General features: G+C 47.0%; 1 protein-coding gene across 3 annotated transcripts in view; it reads left to right on the top strand.

Annotated features, from left to right (window-relative positions):
* The window catches only part of nek7 (NIMA-related kinase 7), a 67,185-nt gene that overhangs the window by 32,977 nt on the left and 14,208 nt on the right, over positions 1–20,000 (top strand). For all 3 annotated transcript variants that reach the window (XM_080833496.1, XM_080833497.1, XM_080833498.1), the window contains exons 6-8: positions 2,915–3,023; positions 5,846–5,953; positions 13,601–13,695. In XM_080833496.1, the coding sequence (XP_080689622.1) occupies positions 2,915–3,023; positions 5,846–5,953; positions 13,601–13,695 (312 nt within the window). The remainder of the gene's footprint in view (positions 1–2,914; positions 3,024–5,845; positions 5,954–13,600; positions 13,696–20,000) is intronic.

The raw sequence follows: 20,000 nt of genomic DNA, 5'->3' as shown, positions 1-20,000 counted from the left end.
ATACCATCCAGGTGGAGTGATTTTGCTACAACTCTGCTAAACGGTGTATTCACATTCATGGTCAATCACACAACAGCATGCATGAGATTTTCATTATTGCCAAGTATTTTATAAACACCCAGACATCTGCTCAGAGGTGTATGATACAGACATCGCTCCATCTTGAGAATATTTGGAATGTTTGATCAGAATATATGGCCTCCTAATATTATGGCCTCTTCAGTTCTGTCTATCTTAAGTAATACTGAGAATAAAACACGACTGGGAATCAACATTGGTTTTTCATAAATGTTTGAAAGCTGTGAAAATCAAAGTTCATCTTCTGATCTAGAGATATGTGGTCATGCAGCTGCATTTACAGTAGTTGTTAGGTTGGACTTCACACCCTAGTTGGACCAGCCAGTACTCCAGATGATGCTGATAAGTAAATAGTGTCTGTAATTGCTTTAGAGAATGTTAAACTTGTCTGCTGATAAATACAGGAAAAAGTCACAGTTAGGTATCTAAAAATGGTCTTGCTCATGAGGGCCAAAACTGTCTTTGTTATCCTGAGTACTTTTGTCAAAACTCAGATTTTTTCAGAGAAGGGGAAAATGACAAACATTTGGAGACCATTTTTAAAACTTCTGTCCAGTTTGAAATACACAGGCGCATAAGTGAATAGATAAATAAATAGTTGCAATCCAGTACCAAGTGTTAATGATGCTCTGCACAGCAAGACGAGCTGTAGCATGTCGGGATGGTCGATCTGCACTGCACCTGTTTAGCAAATTAGCAGCAGCGCAGACAGAGATCCTGAATGCTAAGTGGTATCATAACAAACATGAGCGTCGGCGAGCGTTGATCGACTGGCGGTGAATATTCAGCCTGCCTCAGCTTCTCTCCGTCTCCCTGCTGCCAGGCACTGAAGGGCCAGAGATGCCTGCTACCTTCGCTTCGGATCCTGTCTTTTTTTTTCTTTATTTACATTTTTTTTGGGTTGGTTGGTCGGTTGTTTATTTCATTCATTTTTTTGGGAGCAGACAGAGCAGTGTCACTTTGGGAAAAAGGTGCACATCAGGAATGATCCTGGTGAACAAAGAATGAGCTGGATGCAATTGCATGGGGTGCCATATGTAAAACAGAAGCTCTGCATGCATGAATTTAGCATTTTTTATTCTTTTTGATTTAACCTGAACCCCCCCCCCCCCCCCCCCCCCCACATACACTTACACTCACACACACACACAAACACACAGGCATACTCGCACACTTCTCGCCACGTCCCACCTTTCTCCTCTCCTCTGGCCATCTCAGAATTCAAATGAAATCAGATGGCCCTTGATTTGCATGCACTTACAGAATATTGCATGCACAGTGTTTGCTTTTAAAGGCATAGAGGGGGCCGAGTGCACTCCCCCCATTGACATCAAACAGCCCTCTGATATGCAAATACGAGGGCTTGGGAAGAATAGGCACAGGCTTTGTTTTGGATGTGGGCCAAGGTTGCGCTGGCTAGAATATGGCATTCAGAGAAGTGGGAATTATTCCACCAAAAGAAGGGTTGAAACAGATGAGGGTGGTGGTGGTCGGGAGTGGAGAGGGTTGTAAGAGAGGGCGAGAGAGACAAGAGCTGAAACAAAGAAGGGAGGTAAAAAAAAGAACACTACCTGAAATAACCACAGGATGGCTGTCCCCTCATTTACCTGCACCAACACAAATTAGCGTGTCATTACCATGCCTTTATTACGAGTCTCCCCCCACCCACCCCAAAGAAAGAAAAAAAAAAACACACACAAAAGGACTCCAGAAAATTAGCAGGTAATTCCGCTCTGGTAAGGGTTGCCTGTGTCTGTCAGGACCCTCCTTGAAGGTCTCAAACGAGCCACGTGTTGTCGTATTAATTTCAGCTTTGATGCTCGGCATAATTTGATTAGTTGCGCTCATTGTGGCTCGGCTCTCCTGAGTAAACGGTTCGCAACGATCCCCTCTTAGGTTCTTCATTTCAAAGCCTAACAGCCCTGACGTCGCCATCCTCAGCCGGTACCTTACAGAGGCAAGATGTAAAACAGGAGTCCAACTCTGCCATAACCCCCCCCCCCCCACACACACACACACACACACACACACCCCCACCCCCACCCGATGCACTCTGATGCCGACACGAGACCAGGCCGATCAGCAAGAGCGCACTCGATCTAACGGGAAAGCAAATGGTGCAATGAAGTTGCATCAGGGAACTCTCCAGTTAAGTTGTAAAGGGGGGCACAAGACCCCTTTTTCTAGGGGTGGGTAATGGTGGGACCTGTGTTGGAGCTCCAAGCCAGATGTGTACATTTTTAAGCTAACCACAAACGCTCCTTATTTTCCTCCTCCATCTTCCCATCCTTGCAGGACTCATATGCTTTCCATTGGCAGGCCCTGAGAAATGAGAGAGGGTTAGGTTGCTTTTTTCCCCCAAACGGGTCCCAAATCAAAAGGGCCTGTGTTGAATTAGCATCTACTGGTCCCGTGTCTGGTCCCAAACCAGTCCACCACACCATCAGAGTCTGGAGCTGAGAGATTTTTCAAGATGCTGCCAAGACATGCAGAACGACAAAGGTCACATAGCTACTGCTGTTAGCGGTCGCACAAAAAAAAAATCTGGTCATGAAACTCACCTCCTGATGTATCCCTTAACGCATTTAACTCAAAATCATATCAATTATGTAGTTGACAAATTGAATTGCTTTGGTGTTTGTTTTCAAATGAGCATTCATATAAACTATGCATTGTTAAATTTAAACCACTTAAACGCTGTGTTTTTGTCTGAGGCAGTCACTGAACTAGTGCTAGTCTCGCCACCGAACTTGTGATGTGTTTTGTGCATGTTTTAGGACTGCTTGGTCCAAATGAGTTTGAGTGACTGACTGCTGTTCTGTCTCTGTGCCTGAAGCACTTTAAGAAGCAGAAGAGGCTGATTCCGGAGAGGACGGTGTGGAAGTACTTTGTGCAACTGTGCAGTGCTCTGGAGCACATGCATTCTCGACGTGTAATGCACAGAGGTGAGTGTGTACACACACACACACACACACACACACACACACACACACACACACACACACACCCCTCATATAGACATGAAGGCATCAAACACCCACACAAGACATTGATGCATACATGCTAAACATGCTCTGTTTGACACATAGTCCAATGCAAGCACACACACACACACACACACACACACACACACACACACACACACACACACACACACACACACACACACACTTTTGGACATAAAAACACAGAGGCACAGTCTGGATAACCTGTATCATTAGAAACACCACCACCCCCCAGCTCTCTTTGACACACAGCCATGCACAGCCGAAGCAACCTACGCCCTGTACGCCTACTTCAACCCATCCTTTCATACGTGCACATGTGCAGACGTGCGTTGCAGGGCCCTACAGCAAATCCCCCCCTCAGCCCCAGTCCACAACACAGATCACAAGAGCCAATACGTTTACAGTGGGATATTCATAATTCCTTTCAATATTGACATTTGATAACAAATGAACACAAAACGAGCACACTTTTCTTTCAGGTCAGTGTAAAAACACAATCTAATGTGGCCTACGCATTTTTTTTGTTTTGTTTTACCCCCCTTAAAAACAAACAGGTTCGCTGCTCGGTGAAGGTTAGGGCCCTTTTGGATCATGGGCTGAGAGTCAGATTTGTGTTTGTGTATATGAATGACAGTGCTGGGATTAGGCCAATGTGTCGGATTAAGCTCAATTTATGTTTGAGTGACGTTAGTTAGTTTTTTTGTTGCTGTGTTAAAACTAGGGGTGTGTTCAAAATATCGATACGGGGATACATCGTCGCGGGCCTCTTTACGATGCGTGTATCGATACGGAGGCGTCAGTATCGATACTTCACGTGCAACAAAAAAAAAAAAAAAAAAAAAATATTATTTTTTTTTTTTGTCTGTTTCTTTGTACAGCGTCTACTTGGTTCATGTGCCTGCCTGCATACTTTGCCCATCATCCAGTTGATGGTATAATTTGAAAGCAGAGTTTCTGTAGAATCCACATGAGGTGACAAATATGTTATGATGTACTGTCAAGGAGTTACAGGCAATTTTTTTTTGTTATAAGCCTAAAATATCGGGATACGTATCGTATACGTACGTATCGCGACCCCTGTATCGGGATGCGTATCGTATCGCGAGGTGGTTGGCGATACCCACCCCTAGTTAAAACCCATAACTCTGGTGGTGATCGTGATCGGTGAGGTTTCTCTGTTCCAAGAATACACAGATTTGTGTGGCTCTGTGTCATTGCCTGTGTGTTGTATCACACTTGGACTCGGACTCGTGTGGAAATGGAAAAAAAAAACGGCTTAGACTGCGGTGGGATGGGCCATGTGCCATCCTGGGTAAACATTGCCCATCTTCCTAGCCTGTTCCCAATGCTAGCATTCATCCTCCACAGCATCGTTAATTGGTTAGCATTGCTGCTGAACAGTGGTGACCCTCAGTCTCCCCAGTCACCCCCCAAAACACACACACACACACACACACACACACACACACACACACACACACACACACACACACACACACACAAACACATACACAGGCTTACATATATACACACACCTCCATGGTAGTAGCAATGGTGTGAAACATCTATCCCAGAAGCCCTGGCTGCCATACTCCTCCGTTGTTTTTTTTGTCATCCCTCCTGCTGGGGTTTGAGCTGCCTGTCCTCCCAAGGCTCAAAGAGCCATGCCTGAGCTCAGCCATCCACACCAATCAGACCCTGTGTCTGCTGAGGAAGCCCATCAGCTCACCTCGCCTCGCCATTACTAAATACTGCAGGTGCGACACGCGCACAGAGATCAGGGTTTGGGTCCACCTGGGGCCCTCCCGTCTGTACAAACACACACACACGCGTGCACACAGGGACCCAGACGTCACGCTTCGTCTCCCACAACATCATCACATGGCACGGCTGTTTTATTATACACCAGATATCACTGTCATCCCCCCAGACCCCTGTCACCCTGCTGTGTCATCACATCACCCAGCTGTTTAATAGAAAGCAGAAACATGCCACGGCAGAGGCTCTACTACAGGCCTCAGGTCAGTTCGTCTGCTGTAAGCTACCAGTGCGTGGGGACTGAATGCGGTGAAAAGTCTGGTTAAGAAACAGCCAGTAAAAATCTATTTCATCCTATCACTTTGCACCTCCGAAGTTCAATTTCACAATCTAGCACAGGCTTAATAGAGTGAGGCTTGTATGCAAGTGTGTGTGTGTGTGTGTGTGTGTGTGTGTGTGTGTGTGTGTGTGTGTGTGTGTGTGTGTGTGTGTGTGTGTGTGTGTGTGTGTGTCAGTACGTATGTGTAAGTGAGGTGGAGAGAGGAGTTTGGAGGGGTGGGGGCTCAGGGTCAATGTTCCAAGGTGTTGAACATCAAACGCTGCAGTGTTTATGGAGCACATGCGTCCAATAACCCCCCCCACTTTGTACGTCCAATGACCCCCCCACTCCATGCTTCTGTCTGTCTGAGGCTGCCGGTTCGGCTCCGACTTCTGAAAGGTGATTTGAGGTGATTTAGGCCCCGCAGACAGCAGTGCCGACAGGCCGGCCCAGTCATTAGTCTCCCTATGCCTCATTGGGGGGGGGGTTCCAATGGGTTTAGGGTGCAATTGTAGTAATGCTCCGTCACATTGAAGTGTGTCTCTATGTTACATGTTAATAGAGTAGGAGAGAGAGTGACACAGACAGTCATTGTGTGTGTGCGTGTGTGTGTGTGTGTGTGTGTGTGTGTGTGTTTGGCATACTCATACTTGTGTTTACATTGTGTGTGTGTGTGTTGCAGATATAAAGCCTGCTAACGTGTTCATCACCGCCACGGGCGTGGTGAAGCTGGGAGACCTGGGACTAGGCCGCTTCTTCAGCTCCAAGACCACGGCCGCACACTCATTAGGTACGTTGTCAACTCTTTAGTCAACACACTTTTTATTCCTCTCAGTTTCTGTCTTCTTCTTTATTTATGTTGTACCTCTGTCTTAAAGTCTTTCTTTCATACTTGGTTCTTTTTTTCTTTCGATCCTGTCTTTTCTCTCTTTCCTTTTTTCTTTCCTTTTTTTGTTCCCTCTATCTCTGCCCACTCCCGTGTTTGAAAAAAAAAAAAGACGGCAAGTGTCTATAAAGGGAAGGGGTAAAAGTCCCTTTAATTAGTGCGACTGGATGTGTTTCATCAGTGGCTGGGGAAAGGGAGCATGTGTCCATGTTTTAAGGGGCTTGCCCGTCTCCCACCCCCTTACCCAATCACCCCTGGGGCCTTTGTAGCGAGCGTGAAGAGAGGGCGTGGGGTGAGGGCTGCAGCGGATGGAGCGCCCCCCCTCACCTCTACTTGCTGGTTAGGGTATTTCCTGTTGCTATGATCTTCGACCTCTGCACACATGATGTCTGAGAGTAGGGAATCAGGGTTCAGTTTGCAAAACCACACACTCACTCACTCACTCACTCACTCACTCGCTCACTCACTCACTCACTCACATGCACGCACACACACACATGCACACACACAGTGGACGGGTTCCGCAAATGCCCAGTAATTGAATGCTAGATATGTCGCTACGTGACTGTCTGGCCAGAAAACAGGTACATGTGCACACACACACACACACACACACACACAGACACATTGCCTCCCGCTGTGTGTGCGCTGGTTGGCTCCTCCCGGGAAGCAGACACTTATAGGAAATAAAATAATTTTAGCCCCCCTCCTCACACACACACACACACACACACACACTCACACACACACACACACCTCTCAGCGACACTGTTTTAATGAGTGTGTATGTATGTGTGTGAGTGAGTAATACTCGGCTGGTACGAGTCGTGTAGCTGCAGGAACCCCGTGTGTGAACAGTGGTGTGTGTGCTGTTTTAGTACTTCCTATATTTGAGATGACCTGTTGTTTTAAACCAAATTCTTTCATTTTTACAGTTTGTTAACAGCCTGTCCCTTTCGAGCCTTTACGGCCACAAAAAAAACTAGCGTCCAGGTTATGTGACATTCCTACAGCCTTTTTAGCAGCATGTGTGAGCTGGTGTGTGGGTGGGTGTGTGTACATGTGTGTGTCTGAGTGTAGGTGGGTGTCTTTCTATACCTGTTCCGATCCTCTCATAAACATTGACAGACACCGTAAGTGGACAAGAAGCTGTGCGTTTCACCGCGTACTTTGTACACTGCCTTGATTTGTGTTTTAATCAGAAATACAATGTTTAATTCATCCTCGCCTGCATGCTCTCTCCTTAGTGTTGTCAATCACTCCAGATGGGCGAGATCATGCAGCATCCACAACTCTGAGGTTAAACCAATGTCAGTTCAGTGCATTCATAAATCATTAGAATGGAGACACCAATTGGTCCTGAAATGGACATTTTTTTTAATTTTTTATCAGAGATGCATGTATTTGTTTTCTTGCTTGTGTGAGGAGACAAATGCTTCTATACATTGAATAATGTAAATTGGCTTGCCACACCGATCTCCAGTGTTAACCACTGCTCCACCACTGTGGAATGAGCAACACAGACAGGGTTTAAGAAGCCAGGGAGGTGATGCAAGTGTGCAAAGTGGCCGGAGATTTAAAAGTTGAAGCCACAGCGCCCTCCACAGGTGCAGCGCGGTACAGACCACAAAGTGACAAGCCTGTTTAAGGCCACAGACACAGGAAAAAGAGAGAGAGCGGTGGAGAGACATGGAGAGACAGAGGTGGGTTTAAAAGGGAGAGAGCGAGGGATAGCTGGCTAAGCAAACGGGTTGGAATGTGGCCTTAATCATGGTGCCTCAGTAAAGATGACTTAATGACCCTTCGGCCAGGAAGTGGGTCTACAGTAATCAATCTCCTCTCACTAACTCACTCACTCATTCTCTTTCTTGCTTTCCTTCTCTCAGTCACAAACACACACATATACAAGTAATTGGTAAAAGCATTCGAGGGAATTGTGTCCATACACACAGCGCGTACACATAGAGATACAAACACTGGCATCTGAAAGAACCACATTCATACAGTCACTGTCTCTCTCTCTCTCTCTCTCTCTCTCTCTCTCTCTCTCTCTCTCTCTCTTTCTTTCTCTCTCTCTCTCTCTCTCTCTCTCTGTCTGTCAGTCTTTCTCTGTCTCTCCATCATCGAGGCAGGTGAAGGGAGCTGGTGGGCCTCCTGATGCTGTTGCTGTGGGCTGTGTTTTTGTGTTTGACATGCCCCTCAGTTAAACATGCCCTTTGGGATCCTGTCTACTGATGGATGACGTGAAGGCTGGATGTGTCTGGATGTTTGCTATTAAGCATTTGTACTGGTCATGCTGTAAAGATATGCGTTTGGATAGGACTGGAACTGAGTTTGTGTTGGTAGGGCGGTGAATCCATTTATTTTGATGAGGATGTATGAAATGTGAAGTTCTTGTAATGTGTTCGTGAAAATGTGTTTCTCATGTGATTGTGTGAGTCTTTGTTTGTATGTATTGTTAGGTTTTTGGAGTTTTTCCCTAAATTGAGTTGTCTTGTGATGCTAAACAGAGTTAACTGTGTTGAAAATAAGAAATGACAGTTTCCCGAATAAGGCTTGACTACACTGGAGTGAAATCTAGAAGACATTCATGGATTAACATGAAAAAGAGTAAAATAAATCAGAGTTGCATAGGCTATGGATGGCTAAAGTTTCAGTAAAGACTAATATACAGTTAGCCCTCGTGCCATCAGATGTTGTTAAGTTGTTGTTTGGACTGTCTCTGTTCTTGTCACTCCCAGATGCCCTTGGCGATGACTTGGAGATTGTCTCTCCAATGTCTCCTGTGACTCTCATACAGAATGTCTGAGAATCCCTTGGTTATCCCACTAAGAAGGCGTAAATCATGTGTCTGTCAGTTGCACACAGGCTGTTACAAACACGGAAATGGTCCATATTTGGAAGGTAGGAGTAAAGTAAAACAACTGCCCCATAGATTAGATGTTCTATTCTGGGGGCACCAGGTGCAGGAGCCTCAGAGACACATAGCATAAGTGTAGTGTGGTCTTGGACTCTCAAAATCATATATCTCTAAGCTCCTCTGACACGCACAGAAAACACAAATGAAGGTTGCCTAACAGGTCACAGCAACAATTAATCAAAATCCTACAGTATGTACAGTTTTATGTTTTTTATTTTGTGTGTGTGTGTGTGTGTGTGTGTGTCCAGCAGGCCAATTCAACACCCTCTTCTTATTCCTTTTTTTCTGGTTTACTTTGGTATTCTCTTTCTCCATGTGTGACGTCTCTCTGTCTTACTTTCTGTGTCTTCTCCATACCTCTCTGTCTTTGTGCTCCTATTGAAGTTTAATTTTCTCTTTGCTTTTCTCTCTCCCTGCCTCTCTCTGTCTCTCAATCATTCAGTCTCCCTGAAGGGTAGGGTATAGGGGTTGTCAGTTTGGTGTGTAATCAAAAGTGGTGGAGGAATTATTGTGTGTGTAAGTGTGATAGTGTGTGTGTCTGTGAATGCGCACTCTCCTTCTCTCTCTCTCTCTCTCTCGCTCTCTGGATGGGGGTCTGCAGAAAGTGCTGCACTACTCTTGTGAGCACACACACACACACACACACACACACACACACACACACACAGCCCCAGGCTTCAAATTCTGGCCTCTCCAGTGGGCTCTGTAGCTTTGCAGTGAGAGAATGGGGGAAAAGAGAGAGCAATAACAAACGAATGAGAGAGGGAGGGGGTTATGCAGAGAGAAAGAAATCTCTTTGCTTTGCATATTCTTCTGCCGCTCTCCAGCTCGTTAAATGAAGTTGGGATAAGGTGGAAGGGTTGGGGTGATGGAGTCACTGACAGTGAGATGGAGGTTAAGGGAAGAACTGAACAGAAAGCAGAACAGAGGGGAAGAAAGCAAAAGAAAAGTCAGTCAGTGAAATAACGGTGAAAGAGGTTATTAAAAAAAAGAAAATGCAATGAAGTAGCTGTAATCCACTGCTCGGTTTTCCCTAATTAACACACACACACACACACAGGAAGGAAAAGAAACAGAGAACTGTGTTAATTACTCTGCAGCTTCTTGTTCAGATGGTTTGTGGATAGGAAGGGGGGGGGGGGGGGGACAGGAGAGTGGGTGAGAGAATGAGAGCAGTGATCTGATGCAGGAGTGTGTGTGTGTGTGTGTGTGTGTGTGTGTGTGTGTGTCTGTGTGTGTGTCTGTGTGTGTGTCTGTGTGTGTGAACTGAGAGGAGGAGGAGGGGGTCGGTTGTATATTCCATAAAGGTAGGGTAAGCGATACTGGAGAAAGATATTTGAACTCAACAGCCAAACAGATACACCCCTACCTTCAGTTCTCTTTCGGAAGCTCCGTCATTCATGGACACACATTGTCAATGCAAGGACACTAACAGCTGGCCTAGCTGACCAAAAGAGAAATTATGCGGGAATCCAAAGCGTCTGCTGCCCGATGGCCAGTGTTTGACGCGGGTTGTGGAGATGGTCTAGACATTCCAGCCAAATAAGGCGTGGAAGACGATGTGTTTTTCTCATAGTTGAAGCGAAACAAACATTACAATGTAAAACATCATCACATGAATGACAAGCAAGCACACAAGAATGCAGGGGACAAGACGGATTCCCACAGCCAGTACAGCCGCCCCTCTCTCCTACTGCTGTAGCTAACTTTACCTTCAACCGCATACCTCGGTAATTTAGAAAATAAGATGACTGTCCATTGCAAAGTAAATTAACGTTACCTGAGGTACCTGCTTGCTAGCAATTGACATCAATCAAAAACATTATAAAATGGGACAAAACAGTACTGACCCATTGGTACTATTTTTCAGCACAAACAGAACAGACACCTAAGAGAACATGAGGAGCGATACGCTGAGTTTGACCAAAGAAGTGTGTTCGATTAGAATTCCTTTCAGCACCTTTTAATCCTGCATAGTGCCTACACCTCATAAAGGTGCTTTCACACGCACCACGGGTTGCTTCCTGTTCTCTCTTTCCTCTTTATCTCACTCTTTCTCTTTCTCTCTCTCTCCTCTCTATCCCACTCTCTACTTTATTTAATTTAATACCAAATCTTTTTAGTGAAACAGTTCTTAATGAGCATTCCATGGAGACTGTTGGATTAGCACTGTCAATGCCTGTGCTTGCGCAGTTTATCCACACAGACTGTGAGAACAGGCTCTTGTCATAATCATCACAACACACCCCAAGATGGCCTGACTGTTGAGTCCGAGTGTACATGCAGACTTCTTACTGTGGTTCTACTAGCCTAACTAGTTAACGTGACTTCAACATGAATGCACTTCTTTGACAGCCCTTACTGTGAAAGAAGGTGACGTGTGTGTGTGTGTGTGTGTGTGTGTGTGGGTGTATGTCTGGATGTTCTTTGCCATCCGAGACTCAACTGGATATGGACCTCTTGTATCAGGGCTAAACTTTTTTAAACTGTGAGCATTTGTCAGGATTTTGGCTCCTTCTTCTCCTTCTCCTCTTTATCTCTCACTCTTGCTCTCTCGCTCCTACTGTAGCCCCTCTTGCTTTTGTTCTTTTGTTCCTCTCTCACTCTCCATTTTTTTCTTTATCATCAATCATTCACGCTTTGGCTCTCCTGACACTGCCTGCTAAGTGTTAGATTGAGAGCAGGAGCCAGAGTTGCAGCAGAGGGACTGTGTGTGTGTGTCTGTGTGTGTATGTAGTTTTCTAAGAGGTCATCTGTGGGCAGAAGTTAGAGGAGCAACAAACGGTCAAGGGCAATTGTGTGTATTCTTTATTTGCCAAGAACTCTGCACTGGGGTTACAGAAGAGTAGCTGTGGGTGTGGGTGTGTGGGTGTGTGGAGTGTTTTGGGTAGCCATCCTCATGTGTCTCTGCATTCTCTCCTGTGCTGTCTAGCTATTACTCACTGCCAATTACCTGCTATCTTTCCCATTCTGCTTGCTCGCTCACGCGCTCTGTCTCTCTCCCCTCTTTGTCATTCTTTTCTCTCTCTGGTCTCCCCATCTTTTTCTGCCTCCCACCACTCTCCCCTCATCTCTGCTGTCTTCTCCGTGGCCATTTCTCTCTACCTCCGTCTGTCTCTCTAAACCCTCTATCTGTCTTCCACAACCTATCCCGCTCCCTCTCTCCCATCTTCCATTCATCCTGTGCTATATGTCTCTCACCCCAACCTTTCCTGTTTTCTATCACCCTTTTTGTTCTTTATCTCTCTTTCACTCTCCCGTCTTCCAGTCCTAATCTCTCTCGTCCTCCCTACCTCGCTCTTCATACCTCTCTCTTCCTTTTCTTGGTAGGTGGCTCTCTGACTGACTCTCCCCATCTCAGAGCCACCTCTCCTCTGATCTCCCCTCAGTCTCTTTTTCACACCCTGTAATGAAGGAGAGCGCTGCTGTTTGGCTTTTCTAGGAACAGTCTTCATGCTCCCCCTTCCCCTGCACCAGAATAGGAGGTAACAACAGCAACACCACATCGCACTCTTTTTCCAGTACTGTTCTGATGGTCCGGACCCATATTTGAGCAGAACTTGCCGAACTTTCCAGAAATGGGATCAGCCTTTGGTCATCTTTGACGCCAAGTCAGAAACTTTCTTCTCATACTGATTCAGTGGGTTTGACACACACACACACACACACACACACACACACACACACACACACACACACACACACACATACAGTTTAGCATGTTGTCCAGAGGTGATGAGTCATAACTGCAGGTGAATGGAATGGCGATCATATGTGGGAGTGGTTCTGGCTCCACCATTGTGGGTGTTTAAAAAAAAAAAAATAATCAGAAGTCAGGCCAAGAGGTATACAATGTGTGTGTTTGTGTGTGTGCTATGCCTCCTGCTTTGAATCACTCCTGCTGGTTTCTAATGAAAGGTGAATGACAGCCGCCTTCCTGTCTGCTGGCTGTGGGCTTGATACTTATATAATTATCTACACACATACATACATACATACATACACATTTGTGCGCATACATACACTCACTCACTCACACGCACCCAAATCCTTATACAAATCTGCCCACATCTACATGCTATGAACAAAGTTAGTTTGTCAATCTCTAGGTCGTCCCCAGCCCTGGAAGGCCTCATGATAGATCAACAGTGACCATTCTTCCCTCAGTAACATCTTCTAGTGCTGAGGCTTCTTTGGTTCTGAATACCACACTCTGTATGGGGTACTGGGTTGTTTGTCAACACAGTGATTGTTTATTTGTAGTTTGATGGTATATGATTTTAAAGTCTTCAGAGTTGCACAAATGAGGATACTGACTTTCCCAGATATTGATGTAATTTGTTTAAAAAAAAAAAAAAAAAATTCTATGCCATGAATTTATCCTCTGCTGAATTCATCTGCTCTCTTCACCCCCCACCTATCCATCAGAGACCCCTCATCCCCCTCTCCCTCGTTCTATACCTCCCTCTCATCTCCACGTCTGTGTCAGTGAAGCATCCATGGGTGAACGGCAGTGCTTCCTGACACCGCCCCATTTAACAGAGATACAGAGAGAGAGACACAGAGACAGAGTTGGATGGATGCTAACTTCTGCTTTCCTCTCTCCTTCTCCCTCTTTCTGTCTGTTCCAGTGGGCACCCCTTATTACATGTCTCCGGAGAGGATACACGAAAACGGATATAACTTCAAGTCTGACATCTGGTCGCTAGGCTGCCTTCTCTACGAGGTAATGTATAGAAAAAAAGAACCCCCCCCCCCCCTTACCCCACCCTCTCAACTCTAAACCTTGTATTTACACACACAGGCATGCATGGACGCATACACAGGCATATACAGGCATTCGCAACACTGACACACACACACACACACACACACACACACACACACACAGACACACGCAGACACACGCACACACACCTGTATGAGTAGATGCATACACAGCCAGCCACACACACACACACACACAAGCATGCATGAATACGTACATAGTCCTACTACATAGACTTTCTCTCACTTGCACACACACACACACACACACACACACACACACACACACACACACACACAAACACACACACACACACACACACACACATATTTGAGTGCCCACCCTCCCCTCCCCTCCCCTGGTGTGTCGCGTGATGGAGTCTGCGGTGAGAGCACTGCACTGCTCCCTCAGCTTTATGAGGTAAAGGTTGGGTGGGGGTTGGGGGGTGCACGCTGGGGACCTGGAGAGTGTTTGAAGTTGGCGGGGCAAAATTACCCTGACATTTCCATGTGTTTTAGATAACGTGCCCCACATCGCCCACCTACCCCCCTCCCCTCTCCTGCCCTCCCTAAACGCCACCGCCTGCTCTGATTACGGGGTGCAAGCGAAGCCCCCGCGGTGCTTCATCGCTTCCCTGTCTGTGCCCCTCTCTCCTTGTGTCTCTCTCTCTCCCTGTGTCTCTCTCTCTCCCTGCCCGGGCCAGAGCCCCCGGAGGAGTACCCCGCGCACCGCCGCTATTATTTTGAAACCTTTTGCCAGAAAGCATTTAGACCGAGGGAAGTTGAGAAAGGTCAGGTGTGTGTTCTTCCTAAGAGAGAAATGCTTTAGCTGAGGACAGCCAGGGATGTGGCCTCTCTTTCTTTTCTCTCTCTCTCTCTCTCACTCTCTCTCTCTATCTCTCTCTCTCTCTCTCTCTATCTCTCTCTCTCTCTCTCTCTCACTCACTTTCTCTCTCCCTATCGGTCATCTTCAGTGCTTTCTATAGGCCCAGACTTTATGTCTTTCCTCATCTCTCTCACTGAAAACTGTCTTTTCTATTTTTAGATCTATTCTCTCCTCATTCTTTCTCGGCCTGTATGTTTTCTGTGCCCTTGTCTCTGGTTGCCTCTCTCTGACCACTTGAAATGATGCACCAAATTGCTGAACCAATTGTGGCTCTGTCACACGAGTGCAGAGATGCCTGAGCTTTCAGCCGTACGGTGTTGATGTCCTGAACAGCACAGGTTTTCATTTGTGTGCCGTTAGGAAAACCGAAGCCTGGTTTTGCATTCCATTCCTTTTAAGTGAGCGCATCTGGTGATTGCATGTGTGGTTGCCGATGTTGCTTCCTCGTTTGGCAGGTCACAATAATTTGGGCACTGCACAGGATGTAAGATGAGCTGGAGAAAAGTGCATTGACCAAACCCCAAAGACATTTCAGCTATCTAAAAAGACACACACACACACACACACACACACACACACACACACACAAATCCACAGGCACATTGTTAGTCCTGCATGTTTTTTTTTGTTTTGTTGTTGTTAAGAGTGACTTATTTTGCTGGGTTAGGATATTGGAGGTTGTGTGTGTGTGTGTGTGTGTGTGTGTGTGTGTGTGTGTGTGTGTGTGTGTGTGTGTGTGTGTGTGTGTGTGTGTGTGTGTGTGTGTGTGTGTGTGCGCGTGTCTGTATGAGTGTGTGTTCATGTGTATGTGTGTAGGAAGTGTGACTCTCCACTGACAGCCACACATTCATCTTAGAAGTGCCTGAGGGCTGCACAAACCCAGCGCCTCCAGTTCAACCGCCGAGCCCCTGCCGCCTCCTGGAGCTAATTAGTTTCCCAGAATGCATCGGTGCGCAGGGAGGGTTGTGGCGGTGGCTGGCGTGGCATGGAGGAGCGGGTGAGGGTCAGCCGGGTGCAGCCGCGGAGGTAAACGGCGGGCGGTTCGGAGTGATCTCTTAAAGCTCTCTGTCTGCCGAGGAATGGCCCCAGCCTCAGCCCTCAGACCCCCGTGAGAGGAATGCGGAGGAACGCGGGAGAGAGGGAAGAAGGGAAGAGGGGAGCAGGAGAGAATGAAGGCGCATTGGATATCTCATTTACGCCTCACAACCACAAGAAGGGTCACAGAACCTGAGAGCGAGATAGGGAAAGGGAAGAGATTGGTTGGGGTTTTGGGGGGAGAGGGGAGAGAAAAAGGGAGCTCTTCTGCTCTGAGAGAGAGAGAGAGAGAGAGATATATATATATATATATATGCAGAAGCAGCAGGTCTTTCCTGTGTGCACCTAGCCAGTGTTTGGTGTGTGTGTGTGCGCCTCCATCCATTGTTTCCTTTTGTGGAGTTGCAGTGTATCGTTTTTGTGCTGATCCTGTGTGTGTGTCTGTGTTGCTGGGTGTCTGTCCCCTGCTGGTCCTATGTTTGTCTGTGTTTCTGCATGTTTGTCCCAAGCTGATCCAATGTTTGTGTGTGTTTGGCTGAATGTGCAGTACTCCCTTGTTGCGCTCTTAGGTGTGTATTTGATTGTGTTTGTGTGCTTCCTCCAGAGAAGGAGTGTGTGTGTGTGTGTGTGTGTGTGTGTGTTTGGTTGTGAACTTTCCCCTCTGAGGAGTTGTGTGCATAGGAGTGTGTGTGTCAACACCTTCCTTTTCTTGTGTGTGTGTGTGTGTGTGTTGGGCTCGCTTCCTTGTGTGTTTTGAGAGCTCCCCGAGGTGTGTGCGTGTCTGCCTTGATTAGGAAGAACTCTTTGAGAGGCATACAGTGTGTGAGCAAGCGCTGCCTGCTCTCAATAGCTGAATGGCTAATTTGAAGACCAGTTTCCATACCCTATTGATCTGTATTGATCCTCTTGTGTGTTTGTTTGTTTGGCTTTACCTGTGTTTGCTTGTGGGGGTTGTGTTGTGCAATCCCTTTGTGTGAGTGTTTGTTTGTGTGTCTTGTTAGTGCATTTGTAGATGCGTGTGGAAGCTTTAGCCTATGTGTGGAGGGCTCTTTGTGAAAGCCCTGTGTGTGTATCATGTATTGTGTATTCTATAGGTGTGTTTGTGTGTATGAGAGATGGAGATTGTTTGTGTGTGAGTGTGGGTGCGTGCGCATATGTTTGTGTGTGTTTGTGTGTGTGTGTGTGTGTGTGTGTGTGTGTGTGTGTGTGTGTGTGTGTGTGTGTGTGTGTCAGCCCATGAATCTTTCAGTGGATGCAGCCTGCAGGCTTTGTTGGGGTCGTGGTGAGGCTGAGGAGCAGAGGGGCTCATCGATACCTGTGTATTGCACCCCACCGCTGTGCCATGCCCGCATCTCGCATTCCCTTTGATGGGAGCAGCCCCTCTCCGTTTAGGGGCGCCCTCATCGCCTCGACCTCCCCCTGACCCCCGCCACAGTGCAGGGGCCCACAGCGGCCTCAGAGGTAAGGGGTCGTCTCCCCGCTGAAGAAGGGCAGTGTGCAGACCGCACGCTCTCTGTCCCGCCCCAGCCTTGTCAATAACAGTGGAGGTACACCCCCAGTGTGTGTTTGCATTCATGCTGTCCACAGGTGTATGTATGTTTGTTTGTTTGTTCACACACGTGTGTGTGTGTGTGTGTGTGTGTGTGTGTGTGTGTGTGTGTGTGTGTGTTTATCCGCGCTCTACCAAACACAATGCACATTCACGTTCATACTACAGGTGTATGTTTGTTTGTTTGTTCACTTGTGTGTGTGTGTGTGTGTGTGTGTGTGTGTGTGTGTTTATCCGTGCTCTACTAAACACAATGCACATTCACGTTCATACTACAGGTGTATGTTTGTGTGTGTGCACATTCATACTATAGGTGTGTGTGTGTGTGTGTGTGTGTGTGTGTGTGTGTGTGTGTGTGTGTGTTTATCAGTGCACTACCAAACACAATGCACATTCACGGTCATACTACAGGTGTATTTTTGTGTGTGTGCACATTCATACTACATATAGGTGTGTGTGTGTGTGTGTGTGTGTGTTTGTAAATGCGTACATGTTAATGTTTCTGTGTATGGCCCATCAGACAGATAGGGCTAGGAGTGGAAGTGTTGCACGGGCGAGGCGGGTGAATCCCACTGATGGGTATGGGGCTGGGGCATGGGCAGGGGTGTGGGGTGTGGAGTGGGTGGTGGTAGCGGGGCTGCTGTTCTGAGGCTTGTGCTAGCCTCTGGTCTACACATCAGAGCTCTCTCAGCTTAGCAGCGCTCAGCCTCAAAGCTCCAGCATGAGCTCACATAACGCACCTATTACATGACATCATTCTTCCAGCCAGACGTCCACCAAAGCCCGACATCTCTATTGCCTCACCCCCCCCCCCCCTTCCCACTCTCTGTCTCTCGGTGCTTCTTAAGACCTCTTTCTCTCTCTCTCTCTCTCTCTCTCTGTCTGTCTGTCTTTCGCTCTTTCGTCTTTGTCTACTCTCTTCGATCTCTTAGCAGAGCACAGAGGTTTTTTTTATTGTGTGGGATAAAGACTTCCTCCTTCTCCACAGCCAATTCTTGTCTCTCTTGCCAGTAATGTTTCTTGAGACAGAATCCTCGACATAAAGCAGGCAGTAGGCACACACATGCAGGCAAACATACGTGTACTGAGACACACAGATGCAAAAAGACACAGAGACTCACTCATGCATGGACACTTCATGGACATGGACACAGTCACAGACCCTTACTGACACTTACATACACATGTACACAATACACACAGATGTTCACTGACACTTATTCACACTCACACACACATCCATTTATACACTCTCAGTGGCGGAGCTTACAGGCAGAGATCATGACCGTTCGTCACAGTCAGTGAGACGTAGGGATGAGCTGGAGGGTTAATAGGAGGAGAAGAGACATTGGGATGAGCTGGAGGGATGGAGACGGAGGAGAAGAGACATTGGGATGAGCTGGAGGGATGGAGATGGAGGAGGAGAGACATGGGGATGAGCTGGAGGGTTAATAGGAGGAGAAGAGACATTGGGATGAGCTGGAGGGATGGAGACGGAGGAGGAGAGACATGGGGATGAGCTGGAGGGTTAATAGGAGGAGAAGAGACATTGGGATGAGCTGGAGGGATGGAGACGGAGGAGGAGAGACATGGGGATGAGCTGGAGGGTTAATAGGAGGAGGAGAGCAGGCCTTGAGGAAGGCAGCCAGGCCTGAGAGCAGAATTTCCATCCGCTGGACACGTTGTTCCCCTTCAGCTCTGTGTCATGCTCCAGCATGATGCCTTTCAGCATTCTTTTCCATGTCTTCTGCATTTAACACTCCTCAATCTTCTCCTTTCTTTTTTTGCTTTTTTTAAAATGCATATTAAAGACAGGCAGTGGGTACATGTTGTGTGGGTTGCGATCTGCTCCCCAGACCTGGGCTGTTGGCCTTTGATGTGCTCCTAAAGTCGGCCCTAAAAGATGTCTTTGGGGAGTGTCTGAGGGATTTATCAGGACATAAATCTGAGCTGGATCTCCTTTGGATGGGCCGAGTTCTGCCTGCAAAGCTCGCTCCTCTTCCTCCTCCTCCTCTTCCTCCTCCTCCCCCCAGTAAAGTACAGGCCTCATGCACTCTTAAAAAGTTTACAGTCCGTTAAGTCATGCTCTTGCTCTGTGTGAAGACACTCTCTCACTCTTCCTGTTTTACTCTATAACTCAGACAGGAGGTATTCTTCTCTCTCTCGTCCTCGTCATTTGATTTTCTTTCTCTCTTTTTCCCCTATGTCTCTGTCTTTCTATGTCATCCTCTGTCATGGATGCAAGCCAGCAAACACACACACACACTCGCACATGCTTCACAAACATGCAGGACGAGAGAGAGAGTGAGAGAACGAGAGCCAGAGAACGAGAGCAAATCCCTCTCTGTCTTTTTACGACCACATGTTTTGAATGTTGTTTGCCGTCCCGTGCCAGGCAGGGGTAGTGAAGTCAAGCCGTGTGTCCCCAATGAGAAAAGGAGGAGGGAGCGGTGGCATTGCGAATCAGAGAGGGAACTCTGGGAACTCTGAATGAGGTATACATTTTCATTAATTTCAGACAGCTGAAAATTATGGACCGCCTTTTTTTGTCATTAATTCAAGACCGAACACAAGCAGTAACTTACTCCCAGACTCTGATACAGGCACACACACACACACACACACACACACACACACACACACACACACACACACACACACACACACACACACACACACACACACACATGCACACAAATGCACACAAATGCACACAATGCACACACTGCAAAACTCAGATTAGAGTGTTTTTGGCTCTTCTAAGCTAAAATCAAATGTATGGGGCAATGGCAAA

Source organism: Sprattus sprattus (assembly GCF_963457725.1).
Source record: "Sprattus sprattus genome assembly, chromosome: 2".
Lineage (NCBI taxonomy): Eukaryota > Metazoa > Chordata > Actinopteri > Clupeiformes > Clupeidae > Sprattus > Sprattus sprattus.
The sequence above is the reverse complement of the archived record's forward strand: the minus strand, read 5'-3'. Positions and strand labels throughout refer to the sequence as shown.